Source organism: Chelmon rostratus, chromosome 12, assembly GCF_017976325.1.
Source record: "Chelmon rostratus isolate fCheRos1 chromosome 12, fCheRos1.pri, whole genome shotgun sequence".
NCBI classification, from domain to species: Eukaryota; Metazoa; Chordata; class Actinopteri; order Chaetodontiformes; family Chaetodontidae; genus Chelmon; species Chelmon rostratus.
The window spans coordinates 26809197-26826621 of NC_055669.1; the positions used below are offsets into that span (position 1 = coordinate 26809197).

At 43.0% G+C, this 17425-nt stretch overlaps 1 gene segment (V, D, J or C); it reads right to left on the bottom strand.

Moving 5' to 3' along the window:
• Nucleotides 1-2874: 2874 nt before the first annotated feature.
• On the bottom strand, nt 2875-4123 carry LOC121615598. The segment is given in 2 exon segments: nt 2875-3260; nt 3539-4123. Coding segments are annotated over 2 exon segments (429 nt in total).
• Between the last annotated feature and the right edge of the window lie 13302 nt (nt 4124-17425).

Here is a 17425-nt window from a genome sequence, read left to right on the forward strand (position 1 = left end):
GTCTTTGGAGTGGTCAAAGTCCAACAGACAGCAGAGCAGCAATGTTCTTCCACTGCAGGAAAATGAGTAAGAAATCATGTGATTGGTTGAGTTTAAGCTCAGTGGGCGGGGCCAGTCACCTCTTGATGTTATTTTGTCAGTTCAGCTCAACCAATAAATTGTTCCTCTGTTCACAGTAGCTCTGTCTCTAATCTGTATTGCTTCTTTTTTCCTTGTTGGATTTGTCATCAGTGCAGTGACGCTGGCTCAGACCGAAAAGGCTTCATGGTGTGTGACTCCCTCTAGTGGACGTTGTGGAGTATTGTGTTGGGTTTGAGAGGTTTTTGTGCAGAGTTTTGCTGTTTCCTGTCACTGTGGGCCTCACAGCACAGTAGTACACAGCAGAGTCAGTCACTGCAGCAGAGGAGATCTGCAGATCCATTTGGGTTTGATCCTCACTCACTTTCACAGTCAGTCTGGAGACTGGATTAGATACTTTTCCTGTTGCCGAGTGAGATATGAGGAACTCTGGTGGTTTTCCTGGATATTGTCGATACCAGAAGAAATAATCCTGAGCAGTTGCTTGTTTGGAGTATTTGTAGGACAGAGTAACAGTGCTGTCTTCTAAACTGGACTCTTCATTGTTGACTGGACTGAGGTCTTCACAGCTTACACCTAAAGGAAAAAATAAGTCTGTAACTTTATGATGTGAAGGTTTGAATGAGTGAAGCTCTTTTAATGTTAATCATGTCACCTACCTCTTATTGTGAGCAGAAACAAAGTGACAAACAGACTGAAGTTGACTGACAGCATCTTAAAGATAAAGAGAATCTGTCTGTGTTTTGTATGAAACACCACTGTGAAAGTTTGTGTCTCTTCTGTTGTTGAGTCCCAGTTTTGCTCCTCCCTGAATCCCTCCCTCCTTCCTCTCACAACTCTGACAAATGGTGTGTTTGTCACTGCTGTGGTGCTGTTATTCACTAAATCACATCATTTCCATCAGGGAAGAAGTACGGTGGCTGAGAGAGCTCAACGTGCTGCAACCTCAGAAAACTCATTCAAATCAAGAAAACATCATTGATTTGAAACACATTTGCAGCATTTAGAAAACATGCTGCAGATCCACAAAATGACAGCAGAAGTGTTTCCAGAGGACTCTGAAAGTGCTGAACACGGCTTGGACACGCTTGTTGTTGCTGCAGTTTGTGACTCATGTGGTTGTCTTGTGATCAAAGCCTATAGCAGCATTAACAGGGGATGGTCCAAGGCAAGCCTGAGCCAGCCCTAACTGTCAGCTTTATCAAAGAGGAAAGTTTTAAGCTGACTCTTCAACACAGAGAGAGTGTCTGCCTCGTGGACTGAGACTGAAAGATCCAGTCTGACCCTAACCCTAACCCTGTTTTTTTTTGTTACAATGAATCAGGCTTGGACAAGTTTGTTGTTCCTGCAGTTTGTGACTCATGAAGTTACTGACGTTGTTCTATGTATCATCTGTTCACTGTTTTTTTGTTATTGTTATTTTGTTTGTTATTTGATATTTTGTTATTTGTTATTCTGTTGTGCTCAGTGTGATCTGCAGCGTTCACTGACCTCCAAAGACCATGCAGATTCAAAAACAAGTTTGTGTTTTCAAGTTAAAAAATATAATAAATATATAATGATATACTTTCAAATATGTATAAATTTAATATAAAGACATTTATATTTACGTAATAACAATAATATATATGTCATTACACTTGCAAAATGAGTAATAATAATAACAGTTGCAGTCAAGCAGGACAACGATAGTCAGCTCAAGCATGATGCATAACACACATGCAGCTATGATCCATGTTAACCTGTGAGATGAGAATGCACAAAGACTCAAGGGAAGAAGCTAAGTTTTAAACATGTATTGATGGGTCATGAATGTGGACTGATTGAGGGAGAGAGAGGAGGAGAGAGGAGCTCAGTGCACCCATAGAAAGCCCCCCAGCAGTCAAAGCCTACAGCAGCACAACTAGAGGCCGGTCCAAAGCAAGCCTGAGCCAGGCCTAACTGTAACCTTTGTCAAAGAGGAAAGTTTTAAGCCGACTCTTCAACACAGAGAGGGTGTCTGCCTCGTGGACCAAGACTGGAAGATGGTTCCACAGGAGAGGAGCTTGACAGCTGAAGGCTCTGGCTCTCGTGCTGTTTTTGAACCCTTTTGGAACCATAAGTCAGCCTGCATTCTGGGACACGGTGTTGTAGTGGGGTCGGAGGGTGCGATGAGCTCTTTTAGATCAGATGGTGTTTGAACATTTCAAGCTTTTTGAATTTTGATTTTAAATTCTGTTCTGGATTTTTCAGGGAGCCAGTGCAGAGAGGCTGATATGAGAGAAATATGATCTCTGTTTCTAGTACGATCAGCACAGTTTTAAGGTGGACAGCCAAGATTAGTATCACCATTTCAATGTCTGACCAAATGTGAAAATATGGTCTCAATCTCCCCTTCTGTTCCTGAGTTACGGTGTTGAATCATGTCCAGAAAAGTGTTTTTGTGGAACATGATGATGTCACAGTGAAGTTGACCTTTGACCTTTTTGGTATAAACAACACTTCATCATTTCATCCTCTGAGACATTTGTAGTAATGAAATGGGCAGTAATATTTTCTGTGAGGTCATGGTGACTTTGACCTTTGACCTTCCACCACCAAATTGGAATAAGTTCATCCTTGAGTCCAAGTGGACGTTTGTGCCAAATGTGAAGAAAATCCCTGAAGGTGTTCTGGAGTTATGGTGTTGATGAGAATGTAACGGTCGGATGGACGACTGTCTTCGGCATTAAAGGTGAAGCCATTAGGCTTTTATTCATCATTCATCATATCATCAACCATCACATCTCATTGAAGTTGAGCAGTGTGTGACTCCCTCTAGTGGACGTTGTGGAGTATTGTGTTGTGTTTGCTGCAGAGGTTTTTGTGCAGAGTTTTGCTGTTTCCTGTCACTGTGGGCTGCAGAGCACAGTAGTACACAGCAGAGTCAGACAGCTGAAGCTTCTGGATCTTCAGAGGAACTGATTTTAAGGAGGAATTCACTGTGGAAGAAAATCTCTCCTTGGACTCGTCTGGTGTGTTCCCTTGATCCCGTTTAACGCGACTCAGTATGAATTTGGGGCTGTTGTTTCCATCCTGTTTGTACCAGAACAAAGTTGGACCTGGGTCACTGGTCTCAAATGTACAGTCCAGTGAAACTGTGCCTCCTTCAGTCGCAATGACATCTGCTGTTGGCTGGATCACTCTGTCTTCTCCTTTACACTCTGAGGAAGAAGAGAACATGCAGAGGAAGACATGAATCAATGAAGATGATTGATTAAAGTTACCTGGTCAGAGTCAGACACACAGACATGTAGAATAGTTGTGACGTTCACTGACCATGATCAGATTGAACCATTTGAGTTATTTCTACAAGGTAACAAGTGCTGACAGAAACAATCTGTTCTGCTTTTTCTACAATGAACATTAAAATGTGTGAATGTGCAGCTCAGAAATATGTTGAAGAGTTTTCAAAGGAAACATGATGTGTTTTATTTCTCACCAAAGCAAAGAGCAGCAAGAATAATCCACAGCCAATGTTCCATGTGTACAATGAGGCTGAAATGAAGAGGAGAAAGTAGCTGATGTTCAGCATTCAGAGTGAGAATGGTTGTCTTCACAGCAGCAGTTATTATTGACAGATGGTTGAACACAGTGCAGAAGTTGTGCAGCGCCTGCTTGATAATGTGGCCCTCTAGTGGAGGTAAAAAGTTGAGTGGAACAGTGTGGAAAAAAGGCTTCCAGCAGCTCGTCAGTGTGTCAGCTTGTGTTTTTGTACAGAGACTGTGGGTTTGCTGTCACTGTGGGCCTCACAGCACAGTAGTACAGAGCAGAGTCAGTCACTGCAGCAGAGGAGATCTGCAGATCCATTTGGGTTTGATCCTCACTCACTTTCACAGTCAGTCTGGAGTTTTTTGCACGTTGTGTTCCCACGTGAAAGATGAGGAACTCTGGTGGTTTTCCTGGATATTGTCGATACCAGTAAAACTCATCACTACCAGTTGCTTGTTTGGAGTATTTGTAGGACAGAGTAACAGTGCTGTCTTCTAAACTGGACTCTTCATTGTTGACTGGACTGAGGTCTTCACAGCTGACTCCTAAACAAAGAGATAACTCTGTTATACCATGTTGTCAAAGTGTGACTGAATGAATCACATCCAACAAACATGTGACTGAAGCTTTTTCATGCTGCATGATCTAACATACCAGAGCAGACACAGACAGCTGAGGTGATCAACAGAGACAGACAAGGAGAAAGCCACAGAAACACAGCTGAGAGCAATTCATTAATCAGGGACTGACTACCTCTGATATCTGCCGTTTTCTCAATTTGCAGCCTTTTTCAATTGTCCGCTGCTTCGCCATAGTTTCTCCTAGAGACTTCATTCAAACTTTAAAACGTAGATAATTTTGTCGGCTCAAACACACCCCGTGTCCCTTTCAAAATTTCCCAGGGGGAATTTTCTAGTTAGTGACTCGGGGCGTAGCCCCGAGTCACTTATTACTATCCCGCGTGTTTCTTCTTATTAGGGACACGGGGCAACGTCCCGAGTCACTTATTACTATCCCGCGCGTTTCTTCTTCTTCTTCTTCTTCTTATTATTTTTCATCTTCCTCCAAGTTTTCGTCCCTTAACTCGCCCCGCAGCTTTGAGAAAACCCTCGCAAATTATATATCAAAATGTGCGTATTACGACGCGAAAAACTGCGATAAATTTCCCATAAGAAATGAATGGGACGGGCGAAAAAAACAAGATTGAAATTGGAGTTTTTCAAACATCTGTAGCTCAGGCATACATTCACCGAGAGACTTCATTTCAACTTTAAAATGTAGACCCAAGTCTGGTCTATTGGTGTGTTCATCCACATTTTGATTGGTCCTATAGTTTTTGATCAGTCACTGTTCAATGACAGTGATCGTTTGGCGGGAAATTTTGAGATTATAATGGGTGTGTATTGCGCGGAATGTTCGTGCTAGAGTGCGTGCTAGAGTGGCACAGAGTCTAAAAACGATCTGAAAATCTTCTCTTTTTCTCGTCGCTACGGCCACAAATTACACTCTACACGCATAATTTTGGGCTCATTTTGTAGACAAACTTGTCCTCTTTCGTGTGATGTCCTCGAAAAAGCCGAGAGACTTACTGAATTTAAATAGTGAGACGTTTTGTGCAGCCAGCGCCCTCCTGTTCTCCCATTAAGTCCCATGTTAAAATTCAGAGCTGTTTTGTGAGCAAAGCAGAAATGCCTCCTGTCTTTAGATCGCCATAAAACAAAAAGTTGTTGTGTCAGGAATAAAACGAGGAGATGGCCGGACTCAGGAAGTTCTCGGGAGTCCGATGATCTATAGTACACTCTGATACGAGGTACGGTTCTCTCACCAGAGGATTTAGTTCAGGAGGTTCGCCGAACCCAAATCTCACTGCATACAATACAAACTCCTGTTCTCTGAGTCGCAGAGTCTTTTTAAGTCGACCATTTTGTCATTTTTCTAAAGAATATCTGGACATAAAACACACGTACATCTGGCCCAGACTTGTCCGCATCTCACAGTGTAATCGGTTTTTTGATAGCAGCTACGGTTTTGACACAATCGCAAGTTGTTCGGAAGAAACCGACAGCGAAAAAGCCGCTTTTCAAGGGAAGAGTTTAACAGGTGCAACTGTCATTTACACACACACCGGTCAATAACCCACGCACACACATCTGCAGGACAACAAGCCTGAGAATGATTATCTTAACGAGCTCAGTCAAAACAAGGGCATTGTTTGAAAACAATCTCCATCCAACAAACAGTTAAACTCAGCTTCACCAAGCGCTTTGCCAAAAAGGTTGAGACAGTAGTCACACAAACACACACACAAGCAGGGCTAACCAACAGCTAAAAAGTGATTAAAAACAAGCACGTCAAAACTGAACAGGAACAGGTAAAAAGTGGGAGAGGTAGAGAGGTAATTATCAGCAGGTGGGGCAGAAGTTACACACGCACACAAACAAACACACACACACACACACATTCAGACACACATATACCAGACACATCTCCATGTAGGAGCTGGTTGGGCTGCTTGTGTAGTTCAAGCAGACACACACACACAAACAGACGAAGACACACACATACGCAGTCACACACAACGACAGATACATAAACACACACACACAGACAAATGCATAATGAAAACCCCATCCCCCCGCCCCCTTGTTAACGCCGTTAGCTCTGTTAGCTCTGTTAGCACAGTTAGCTCTGTTAGCGCTAGCGCCGTTAGCTATATTCGCACCTTTAGCTGTTAGCTCAGTTAGTGTTAGCTCTGTTAGCTCCGTTAGCATTAGCTCCATTCATGTTTATTGATTCAGTTCATTAATTCATGTTAACAGAGACATGAAGCAGAGGAGAGAAGCAGACACAGACAGCTGAGGTGATCAACAGAGACAGACAAGGAGAAAGCCACAGAAACACAGCTGAGAGCAATTCATTAATCAGGGACTGACTACCTCTGATATCTGCCGTTTTCTCAATTTGCAGCCTTTTTCAATTGTCCACTGCTTCGCCATAGTTTCTCCTAGAGACTTCATTCAAACTTTAAAACGTAGATAATTTTGTCGGCTCAAAATGACCCTCGGCACATTTTGATATCTCTTACGGTTTTCGAGCTATGACCATCGAAGGCCGACGTAAGACGCGAACAACTGCGATAAATTTCCCATAAGAAATGAATGGGGAAATTTCCTCAAATTTCAGCCTTTTTCAATTGTCCGCTGCTCGGCCATACTTTGTCCTAGAGACTTCATTCAAACTTTAAAACGTAGATAATTTTGTCGGCTCGAACACACCCCGTGTCCCTTTCAAAATTTCCCAGAGGGAATTTTCTAGTTATTATTATTTTTCATCATCCTCCAAATTTTTGTCCCTGAACTCGCCCCGCAGCTTTGAGAAAACCCTTGCAAATTATATATCAAAACGTGCGGTTTGATCAGGATCGGTGTGCTATTACTTTTCTCAAATTTATCGCAGTTTTTCGCGTCGTAAGACGCGAAAAACTGCGATAAATTTCCCATAAGAATGAATGGGACGGGCGAAAAAAAAAAGATGGAAATTTGAGTTTTTCAAACGTCTGTAGCTCAGGCATACATTCACCGAGAGACTTCATTTGAACTTTAAAACGTAGATAATTTTGTCGGCTCCAAATGACCCTCGGCACATTTTGATATCTCTTACGGTTTTCGAACTATGACCATCGAAGGCCGACGTAAGACGCGAACAACTGCGAAGACTTTCCCATAAGAAATGAATGGGGAAATTTCCTCAAATTTCAGCCTTTTTCAATTGTCCGCAGCTCGGCCATACTTTGTCCTAGAGACTTCATTCAAAGTTTAAAACGTAGATAAATTTGTCAGCTCAAAATTAATACCGGCACATTTTTTGATATCTCTTACGGTTTTCGAGCTATGACCATCTGAAGACCATCAAGTTTCTCACAAAAATGCTCAGAATCTCTCCCTCTACAGTGGGTGATGTCATAAGTTAGAGTGAGACAGCCGGTGAAAAATCGCCTGAAATGTGTTTCTAAAATTGCCGTAAAATACAAACGGTGAATAGGAGACACATAATTTTGGGATCTTTTGTAGACAAACTTGTCCTCTTTCATGTGATGTCCTCGAAAAAGCCGAGAGACTTACTGAATTTAAATAGTGAGGCTTTTTGTGTAGCCACCTCCCTCTAGCTCTCCCATTGACTCCAATGTAAAAATTCAGAGCTGTTTTGTGAGAAAAGCATAAATGCCTCCTGTCTTTACATCGCCATAAAACGAAAAGTTGTTGTCTCAGGAATAAAACGAGATGATATTCGGACTCAGGAAGTTCTCGGGAGTCCGATGATCTATAGTACACTCTGATACGAGGTACGGTTCTCTCACCAGAGGATTTAGTTCAGGAGGTTCGCCGAACCCAAATCTCACTGCATACAATACAAACTCCTGTTCTCTGAGTCGCAGAGTCTTTTTAAGTCGACCATTTTGTCATTTTTCTAAAGAATATCTGGACATAAAACACACGTACATCTGGCCCAGACTTGTCCGCATCTCACAGTGTAATCGGTTTTTTGATAGCAGCTACGGTTTTGACACAATCGCAAGTTGTTCGGAAGAAACCGACAGCGAAAAAGCCGCTTTTCAGTTAACAGGTGCAACTGTCATTTACACACACACCGGTCAATAACCCACGCACACACATCTGCAGGACAACAAGCCTGAGAATGATTATCTTAACGAGCTCAGTCAAAACAAGGGCATTGTTTGAAAACAATCTCCATCCAACAAACAGTTAAACTCAGCTTCACCAAGCGCTTTGCCAAAAAGGTTGAGAAAGTAGTCACACAAACACACACACAAGCAGGGCTAACCAACAGCTAAAAAGTGATTAAAAACAAGCACGTCAAAACTGAACAGGAACAGGTAAAAAGTGGGAGAGGTAGAGAGGTAATTATCAGCAGGTGGGGCCGAAGTTACACACGCACACAAACAAACACACACACACACACACATTCAGACACACATATACCAGACACATCTCCATGTAGGAGCAGGTTGGGCTGCTTGTGTAGTTCAAGCAGACACACACACACAAACAGACGAAGACACACACATACGCAGTCACACACAATGACAGATACATAAACACACACACACAGACAAATGCATAATGAAAACCCCATCCCCCCGCCCCCTTGTTAACGCCGTTATTAGCTCTGTTAGCACAGTTAGCTCTGTTAGCATTAGCGCCGTTAGCTCTATTCGCACCGCTAGCTGTTAGCTCCGTTAGTGTTAGCTCTGTTAGCTCCGTTAGCATTAGCTCCATTCATGTTTATTGATTCAGTTCATTAATTCATGTTAACAGAGACATGAAGCAGAGGAGAGAAGCAGACACAGACAGCTGAGGTGATCAACAGAGACAGACAAGGAGAAAGCCACAGAAACACAGCTGAGAGCAATTCATTAATCAGGGACTGACTGCCTCTGATATCTGCCGTTTTCTCACATTGCAGCCTTTTTCAATTGTCCGCTGCTTCGCCATAGTTTCTCCTAGAGACTTCATTCAAACTTTAAAACGTAGATAATTTTGTCGGCTCGAACACACCCCGTGTCCCTTTCAAAATTTCCCAGGGGGAATTTTCTAGTTAGGGACACGGGGCAACGTCCCGAGTCACTGGCTCCTACAGCTATTTCATAGCTGCAGGAGCCAGTGACTCGGGGCGTAGCCCCGAGTCACTTATTACTATCCCGCGCGTTTCTTCTTCTTCTTCTTCTTCTTCTTCTTATTAGGGACACGGGGCAACGTCCCGAGTCACTGGCTCCTACAGCTATGAAATAGCTGCAGGAGCCAGTGACTCGGGGCGTAGCCCCGAGTCACTTATTACTATCCCGCGCGTTTCTTCTTATTAGGGACACGGGGCAACGTCCCGAGTCACTGGCTCCTACAGCTATGAAATAGCTGCAGGAGCCAGTGACTCGGGGCGTAGCCCCGAGTCACTTATTACTATCCCGCGCGTTTCTTCTTATTATTATTATTTTTCATCATCCTCCAAATTTTTGTCCCTGAACTCGCCCCGCAGCTTTGAGAAAACCCTTGCAAATTATATATCAAAACGTGCGGTTTGATCAGGATCGGTGTGCTATTACTTTTCTCAAATTTATCGCAGTTTTTCGCGTCGTAAGACGCGAAAAACTGCGATAAATTTCCCATAAGAATGAATGGGACGGGCGAAAAAAAAAAGATGGAAATTGGAGTTTTTCAAACGTCTGTAGCTCAGGCATACATTCACCGAGAGACTTCATTTGAACTTTAAAACGTAGATAATTTTGTCGGCTCCAAATGACCCTCGGCACATTTTGATATCTCTTACGGTTTTCGAACTATGACCATCGAAGGCCGACGTAAGACGCGAACAACTGCGAAGACTTTCCCATAAGAAATGAATGGGGAAATTTCCTCAAATTTCAGCCTTTTTCAATTGTCCGCAGCTCGGCCATACTTTGTCCTAGAGACTTCATTCAAAGTTTAAAACGTAGATAAATTTGTCAGCTCAAAATTAATACCGGCACATTTTTTGATATCTCTTACGGTTTTCGAGCTATGACCATCTGAAGACCATCAAGTTTCTCACAAAAATGCTCAGAATCTCTCCCTCTACAGTGGGTGATGTCATAAGTTAGAGTGAGACAGCCGGTGAAAAATCGCCTGAAATGTGTTTCTAAAATTGCCGTAAAATACAAACGGTGAATAGGAGACACATAATTTTGGGATCTTTTGTAGACAAACTTGTCCTCTTTCATGTGATGTCCTCGAAAAAGCCGAGAGACTTACTGAATTTAAATAGTGAGGCTTTTTGTGTAGCCACCTCCCTCTAGCTCTCCCATTGACTCCAATGTAAAAATTCAGAGCTGTTTTGTGAGAAAAGCATAAATGCCTCCTGTCTTTACATCGCCATAAAACGAAAAGTTGTTGTTTCAGGAATAAAACGAGATGATATTCGGACTCAGGAAGTTCTCGGGAGTCCGATGATCTATAGTACACTCTGATACGAGGTACGGTTCTCTCACCAGAGGATTTAGTTCAGGAGGTTCGCCGAACCCAAATCTCACTGCATACAATACAAACTCCTGTTCTCTGAGTCGCAGAGTCTTTTTAAGTCGACCATTTTGTCATTTTTCTAAAGAATATCTGGACATAAAACACACGTACATCTGGCCCAGACTTGTCCGCATCTCACAATGTAATCGGTTTTTTGATAGCAGCTACGGTTTTGACACAATCGCAAGTTGTTCGGAAGAAACCGACAGCGAAAAAGACGCTTTTCAAGGGAAGAGTTTAACAGTTGCAACTGTCATTTACACACACACCGGTCAAGAACCCACGCACACACATCTGCAGGACAACAAGCCTGAGAGTGATTATCTTAACGAGCTCAGTCAAAACAAGGGCATTGTTTGAAAACAATCTCCGTTCAACAAGCAGTTAAACTCAGCTTCACAAAGCTCTTTGCCAAAGAGGTTGAGACAGTAGTCACACAAATGCAGAAGTTACACAGGCACACACACACACACACACACACACATTCAGACACATATATACTATACACATCTCCATGTTGGAGCTGGTTTGGCTGCTTGTGTAGTTCAAGCAGACACACACACACAAACAGACGAAGACACACACATACGCAGTCACACACAATGACAGATACATAAACACACACACACAGACAAATGCATAATGAAAACCCCATCCCCCCGCCCCTTGTTAACGCCGTTAGCTCTGTTAGCTCTGTTAGCACAGTTAGCTCTGTTAGCGTTAGCGCCGTTAGCTCTATTCGCGCCGTTAGCTGTTAGCTCCGTTAGTGTTAGCTCCGTTCGTGTTAGCTCCGTTAGTGTTAGCTCTGTTAGCTCTGTTAGCATTAACTCCATTCATGCTTATTGATTCAGTTCATTAATTCATGTTAACAGAGACATGAAGCAGAGGACAGAAGCAGACACAGACAGCTGAGGTGATCAACAGAGACAGACAAGGAGAAAGCCACAGAAACAGACGAAGACACACACATACGCAGTCACACACAACGACAGATACATAAACACACACACACAGACAAATGCATAATGAAAACCCCATCCCCCCGCCCCCTTGTTAACGCCGCTAGCTCTATTAGCTCTGTTAGCACAGTTAGCTCTGGTTGCGTTAGCGCCGATAGCTCTATTCGCACTGTTAGATGTTCGCTCCATTAGTGTTAGCTCTGTTAGCTCCGTTAGCATTAGCTCCATTCATGTTTATTGATTCAGTTCATTAATTCATGTTAACAGAGACATGAAGCAGAGGAGAGAAGCAGACACAGACAGCTGAGGTGATCAACAGAGACAGACAAGGAGAAAGCCACAGAAACACAGCTGAGAGCAATTCATTAATCAGGGACTGACTACCTCTGATATCTGCCGTTTTCTCACATTGCAGCCTTTTTCAATTGTCCGCTGCTTCGCCATAGTTTCTCCTAGAGACTTCATTCAAACTTTAAAACGTAGATAATTTTGTCGGCTCGAACGCACCCCGTGTCCCTTTCAAAATTTCCCAGGGGGAATTTTCTACTTTAAAACGTAGATAATTTTGTCGGCTCCAAATGACCCTCGGCACATTTTGATATCTCTTACGGTTTTCGAGCTATGACCATCGAAGGCCGACGTAAGACACAAACAACTGCGATAAATTTCCCATAAGAAATGAATGGGGAAATTTCCTCAAATTTCAGCCTTTTTCAATTGTCCGCTGCTCGGCCATACTTTGTCCTAGAGACTTCATTCAAACTTTAAAACGTAGATAATTTTGTCGGCTCCAACACACCCCGTGTCCCTTTCAAAATTTCCCAGGGGGAATTTTCTAGTTATTATTTTTCATCATCCTCCAAATTTTCGTCCCTAAACTCGCCCCGCAGCTTTGAGAAAACCCTCGCAAATTATATATCAAAACGTGCGTATTGTTCGGGATCGGTGTGCTATTACTTTTCTCAAATTTATCGCAGTTTTTCGCGTCGTAAGACGCGAAAAACTGCGATAAATTTCCCATAAGAAATGAATGGGACCGGCGAAAAAAACAAGATTGAAATTGGAGTTTTTCAAACATCTGTAGCTCAGGCATACATTCACCGAGAGACTTCATTTCAACTTTAAAATGTAGACCCAAGTCTGGTCTATTGGTGTGTTCATCCACATTTTGATTGGTCCTATAGTTTTTGATCAGTCACTGTTCAATGACAGTGATCGTTTGGCGGGAAATTTTGAGATTATAATGGGTGTGTATTGCGCGGAATGTTCGCGCTAGAGTGCGTGCTAGAGTGGCACAGAGTCTAAAAACGATCTGAAAATCTTCTCTTTTTCTCGTCGCTACGGCCACAAATTACACTCTACACGCATAATTTTGGGATCAGTTTGTAGACAAACTTGTCCTCTTTCGTGTGATGTCCTCGAAAAAGCTGAGAGACTTACTGAATTTAAATAGTGAGACGTTTTGTGCAGCCAGCGCCCTCCTGTTCTCCCATTAAGTCCCATGTTAAAATTCAGAGCTGTTTTGTGAGCAAAGCAGAAATGCCTCCTGTCTTTAGATCGCCATAAAACGAAAAGTTGTTGTGTCAGGAATAAAACGAGGAGATGGTCGGACTCAGGAAGTTCTCGGGAGTCCGATGATCTATAGTACACTCTGATACGAGGTACGGTTCTCTCACCAGAGGATTTAGTTCAGGAGGTTCGCCGAACCCAAATCTCACTGCATACAATACAAACTCCTGTTCTCTGAGTCGCAGAGTCTTTTTAAGTCGACCATTTTGTCATTTTTCTAAAGAATATCTGGACATAAAACACACGTACATCTGGCCCAGACTTGTCCGCATCTCACAGTGTAATCGGTTTTTTGATAGCAGCTACGGTTTTGACACAATCGCAAGTTGTTCGGAAGAAACCGACAGCGAAAAAGCCGCTTTTCAAGGGAAGAGTTTAACAGGTGCAACTGTCATTTACACACACACCGGTCAATAACCCACGCACACACATCTGCAGGACAACAAGCCTGAGAATGATTATCTTAACGAGCTCAGTCAAAACAAGGGCATTGTTTGAAAACAATCTCTGTCCAACAAGCAGTTAAACTCAGCTTTAGAAAGCTCTTTGCCAAAGAGGTTGAGACAGGAGTCACACAAATGCACACACCAAAAGGGCTAACCAAAAGCTAAAAAGTGATTAAAAACAGCACGTCAAAACTGAACAGGAACAGGTAAACAGTGGGAGAGGTGCAGAGGTAATTATCAGCAGGTGGGGCAGAAGTTACACACGCACACAAACACACACACACACACACACACACACACACACACACATTCAGACACACATATACCAGACACATCTCCATGTAGGAGCTGGTTGGGCTGCTTGTGTAGTTCAAGCAGACACACACACACAAACAGACGAAGACACACACATACGCAGTCACACACAATGACAGATACATAAACACATACACACAGACAAATGCATAATGAAAACCCCATCCCCCCGCCCCCTTGTTATCGCTGTTAGCTCTGTTAGCTCTGTTAGCACAGTTAGCTCTGTTAGCGTTAGCGCCGTTAGCTCTATTCGCACCGTTAGCTGTTCGCTCCGTTAGTGTTAGCTCTGTTAGCTCCGTTAGCATTAGCTCCATTCATGTTTATTGATTCAGTTCATTAATTCATGTTAACAGAGACATGAAGCAGAGGAGAGAAGCAGACACAGACAGCTGAGGTGATCAACAGAGACAGACAAGGAGAAAGCCACAGAAACACAGCTGAGAGCAATTCATTAATCAGGGACTGACTACCTCTGATATCTGCAGTTTTCTCACATTGCAGCCTTTTTCAATTGTCCGCTGCTTCGCCATAGTTTCTCCTAGAGACTTCATTCAAACTTTAAAACGTAGATAATTTTGTCGGCTCAAAATGACCCTCGGCACATTTTGATATCTCTTACGGTTTTCGAGCTATGACCATCGAAGGCCGACGTAAGACGCAAACAACTGCGATAAATTTCCCATAAGAAATGAATGGGGAAATTTCCTCAAATTGCAGCCTTTTTCAATTGTCCGCTGCTTCGCCATAGTTTCTCCTAGAGACTTCATTCAAACTTTAAAACGTAGATAATTTTGTCGGCTCGAACGCACCCCGTGTCCCTTTCAAAATTTCCCAGGGGGAATTTTCTAGTTATTTTTCATCTTCCTCCAAGTTTTCGTCCTCAAACTCGCCCCGCAGCTTTGAGAAAACCCTCGCAAATTATATATCAAAACGTGTGTATTGTTCGGGATCGGTGTGCTATTACTTTTCTCAAATTTATCGCAGTTTTTCGCGTCGTAAGACGCGAAAAACTGCGATAAATTTCCCATAAGAAATGAATGGGACGGGCGAAAAAAACAAGATTGAAATTGGAGTTTTTCAAACATCTGTAGCTCAGGCATACATTCACCGAGAGACTTCATTTCAACTTTAAAATGTAGACCCAAGTCTGGTCTATTGGTGTGTTCATCCACATTTTGATTGGTCCTATAGTTTTTGATCAGTCACTGTTCAATGACAGTGATCGTTTGGCGGGAAATTTTGAGATTATAATGGGTGTGTATTGCGCGGAATGTTCGTGCTAGAGTGCGTGCTAGAGTGGCACAGAGTCTAAAAACGATCTGGAAATCTTCTCTTTTTCTCGTCGCTACGGCCACAAATTACACTCTACACGCATAATTTTGGGATCAGTTTGTAGACAAACTTGTCCTCTTTCGTGTGATGTCCTCGAAAAAGCCGAGAGACTTACTGAATTTAAATAGTGAGACGTTTTGTGCAGCCAGCGCCCTCCTGTTCTCCCATTAAGTCCCATGTTAAAATTCAGAGCTGTTTTGTGAGCAAAGCAGAAATGCCTCCTGTCTTTAGATCGCCATAAAACGAAAAGTTGTTGTGTCAGGAATAAAACGAGATGATGGTCGGACTCAGGAAGTTCTCGGGAGTCCGATGATCTATAGTACACTCTGATACGAGGTACGGTTCTCTCACCAGAGGATTTAGTTCAGGAGGTTCGCCGAACCCAAATCTCACTGCATACAATACAAACTCCTGTTCTCTGAGTGGCAGAGTCTTTTTAAGTCGACCATTTTGTCATTTTTCTAAAGAATATCTGGACATAAAACACACGTACATCTGGCCCAGACTTGTCCGCATCTCACAGTGTAATCGGTTTTTTGATAGCAGCTACGGTTTTGACACAATCGCAAGTTGTTCGGAAGAAACCGACAGCGAAAAAGCCGCTTTTCAAGGGAAGAGTTTAACAGGTGCAACTGTCATTTACACACACACCGGTCAATAACCCACGCACACACATCTGCAGGACAACCAGCCTGAGAGTGATTATCTTAACGAGCTCAGTCAAAACAAGGGCATTGTTTGAAAACAATCTCCGTCCAACAAACAGTTAAACTCAGCTTCAGAAAGCAGTTTCGCAAAAAGGTTGAGACAGTAGTCACACAAACACACACACAAAAAGGGCTAACCAACAGCTAAAAAGTGATTAAAAACAGCACGTCAAAACTGAACAGGAACAGGTAAACAGTGGGAGAGGTGCAGAGGTAATTATCAGCAGGTGGGGCAGAAGTTACACAGGCACACACGCACGCACACACACACACACACACACACATTCAGACACACATATACCATACACATCTCCATGTAGGAGCTGGTTGGGCTGCTTGTGTAGTTCAAGCAGACACACACACACAAACAGACGAAGACACACACATACGCAGTCACACACAATGACAGATACATAAACACACACACACAGACAAATGCATAATGAAAACCCCATCCCCCCGCCCCCTTGTTAACGCCGTTAGCTCTATTAGCTCTGTTAGCACAGTTAGCTCTGTTAGCGTTAGCGCCGTCAGCTCTATTCGCACCGTTAGCTGTTAGCTCCGTTAGTGTTAGCTCTGTTAGCTCCGTTAGCATTAGCTCCATTCATGTTTATTGATTCAGTTCATTAATTCATGTTAACAGAGACATGAAGCAGAGGAGAGAAGCAGACACAGACAGCTGAGGTGATCAACAGAGACAGACAAGGAGAAAGCCACAGAAACACAGCTGAGAGCAATTCATTAATCAGGGACTGACTACCTCTGATATCTGCCGTTTTCTCACATTGCAGCCTTTTTCAATTGTCCGCTGCTTCGCCATAGTTTCTCCTAGAGACTTCATTCAAACTTTAAAACGTAGATAATTTTGTCGGCTCAAAATGACCCTCGGCACATTTTGATATCTCTTACGGTTTTCGAGCTATGACCATCGAAGGCCGACGTAAGACGCAAACAACTGCGATAAATTTCCCATAAGAAATGAATGGGGAAATTTCCTCAAATTTCAGCCTTTTTCAATTGTCCGCTGCTCGGCCATACTTTGTCCTAGAGACTTCATTCAAACTTTAAAACATAGATAATTTTGTCGGCTCGAACGCACCCCGTGTCCCTTTCAAAATTTCCCAGGGGGAATTTTCTAGTTAGGGACACGGGGCAACGTCCCGAGTCACTGGCTCCTACAGCTATTTCATAGCTGCAGGAGCCAGTGACTCGGGGCGTAGCCCCGAGTCACTTATTACTATCCCGCGCGTTTCTTCTTCTTCTTCTTCTTCTTATTATTTTTCATCTTCCTCCAAGTTTTCGTCCTCAAACTCGCCCCGCAGCTTTGAGAAAACCCTCGCAAATTATATATCAAAACGTGCGTATTGTTCGGGATCGGTGTGCTATTACTTTTCTCAAATTTATCGCAGTTTTTCGCGTCGTAAGACGCGAAAAACTGC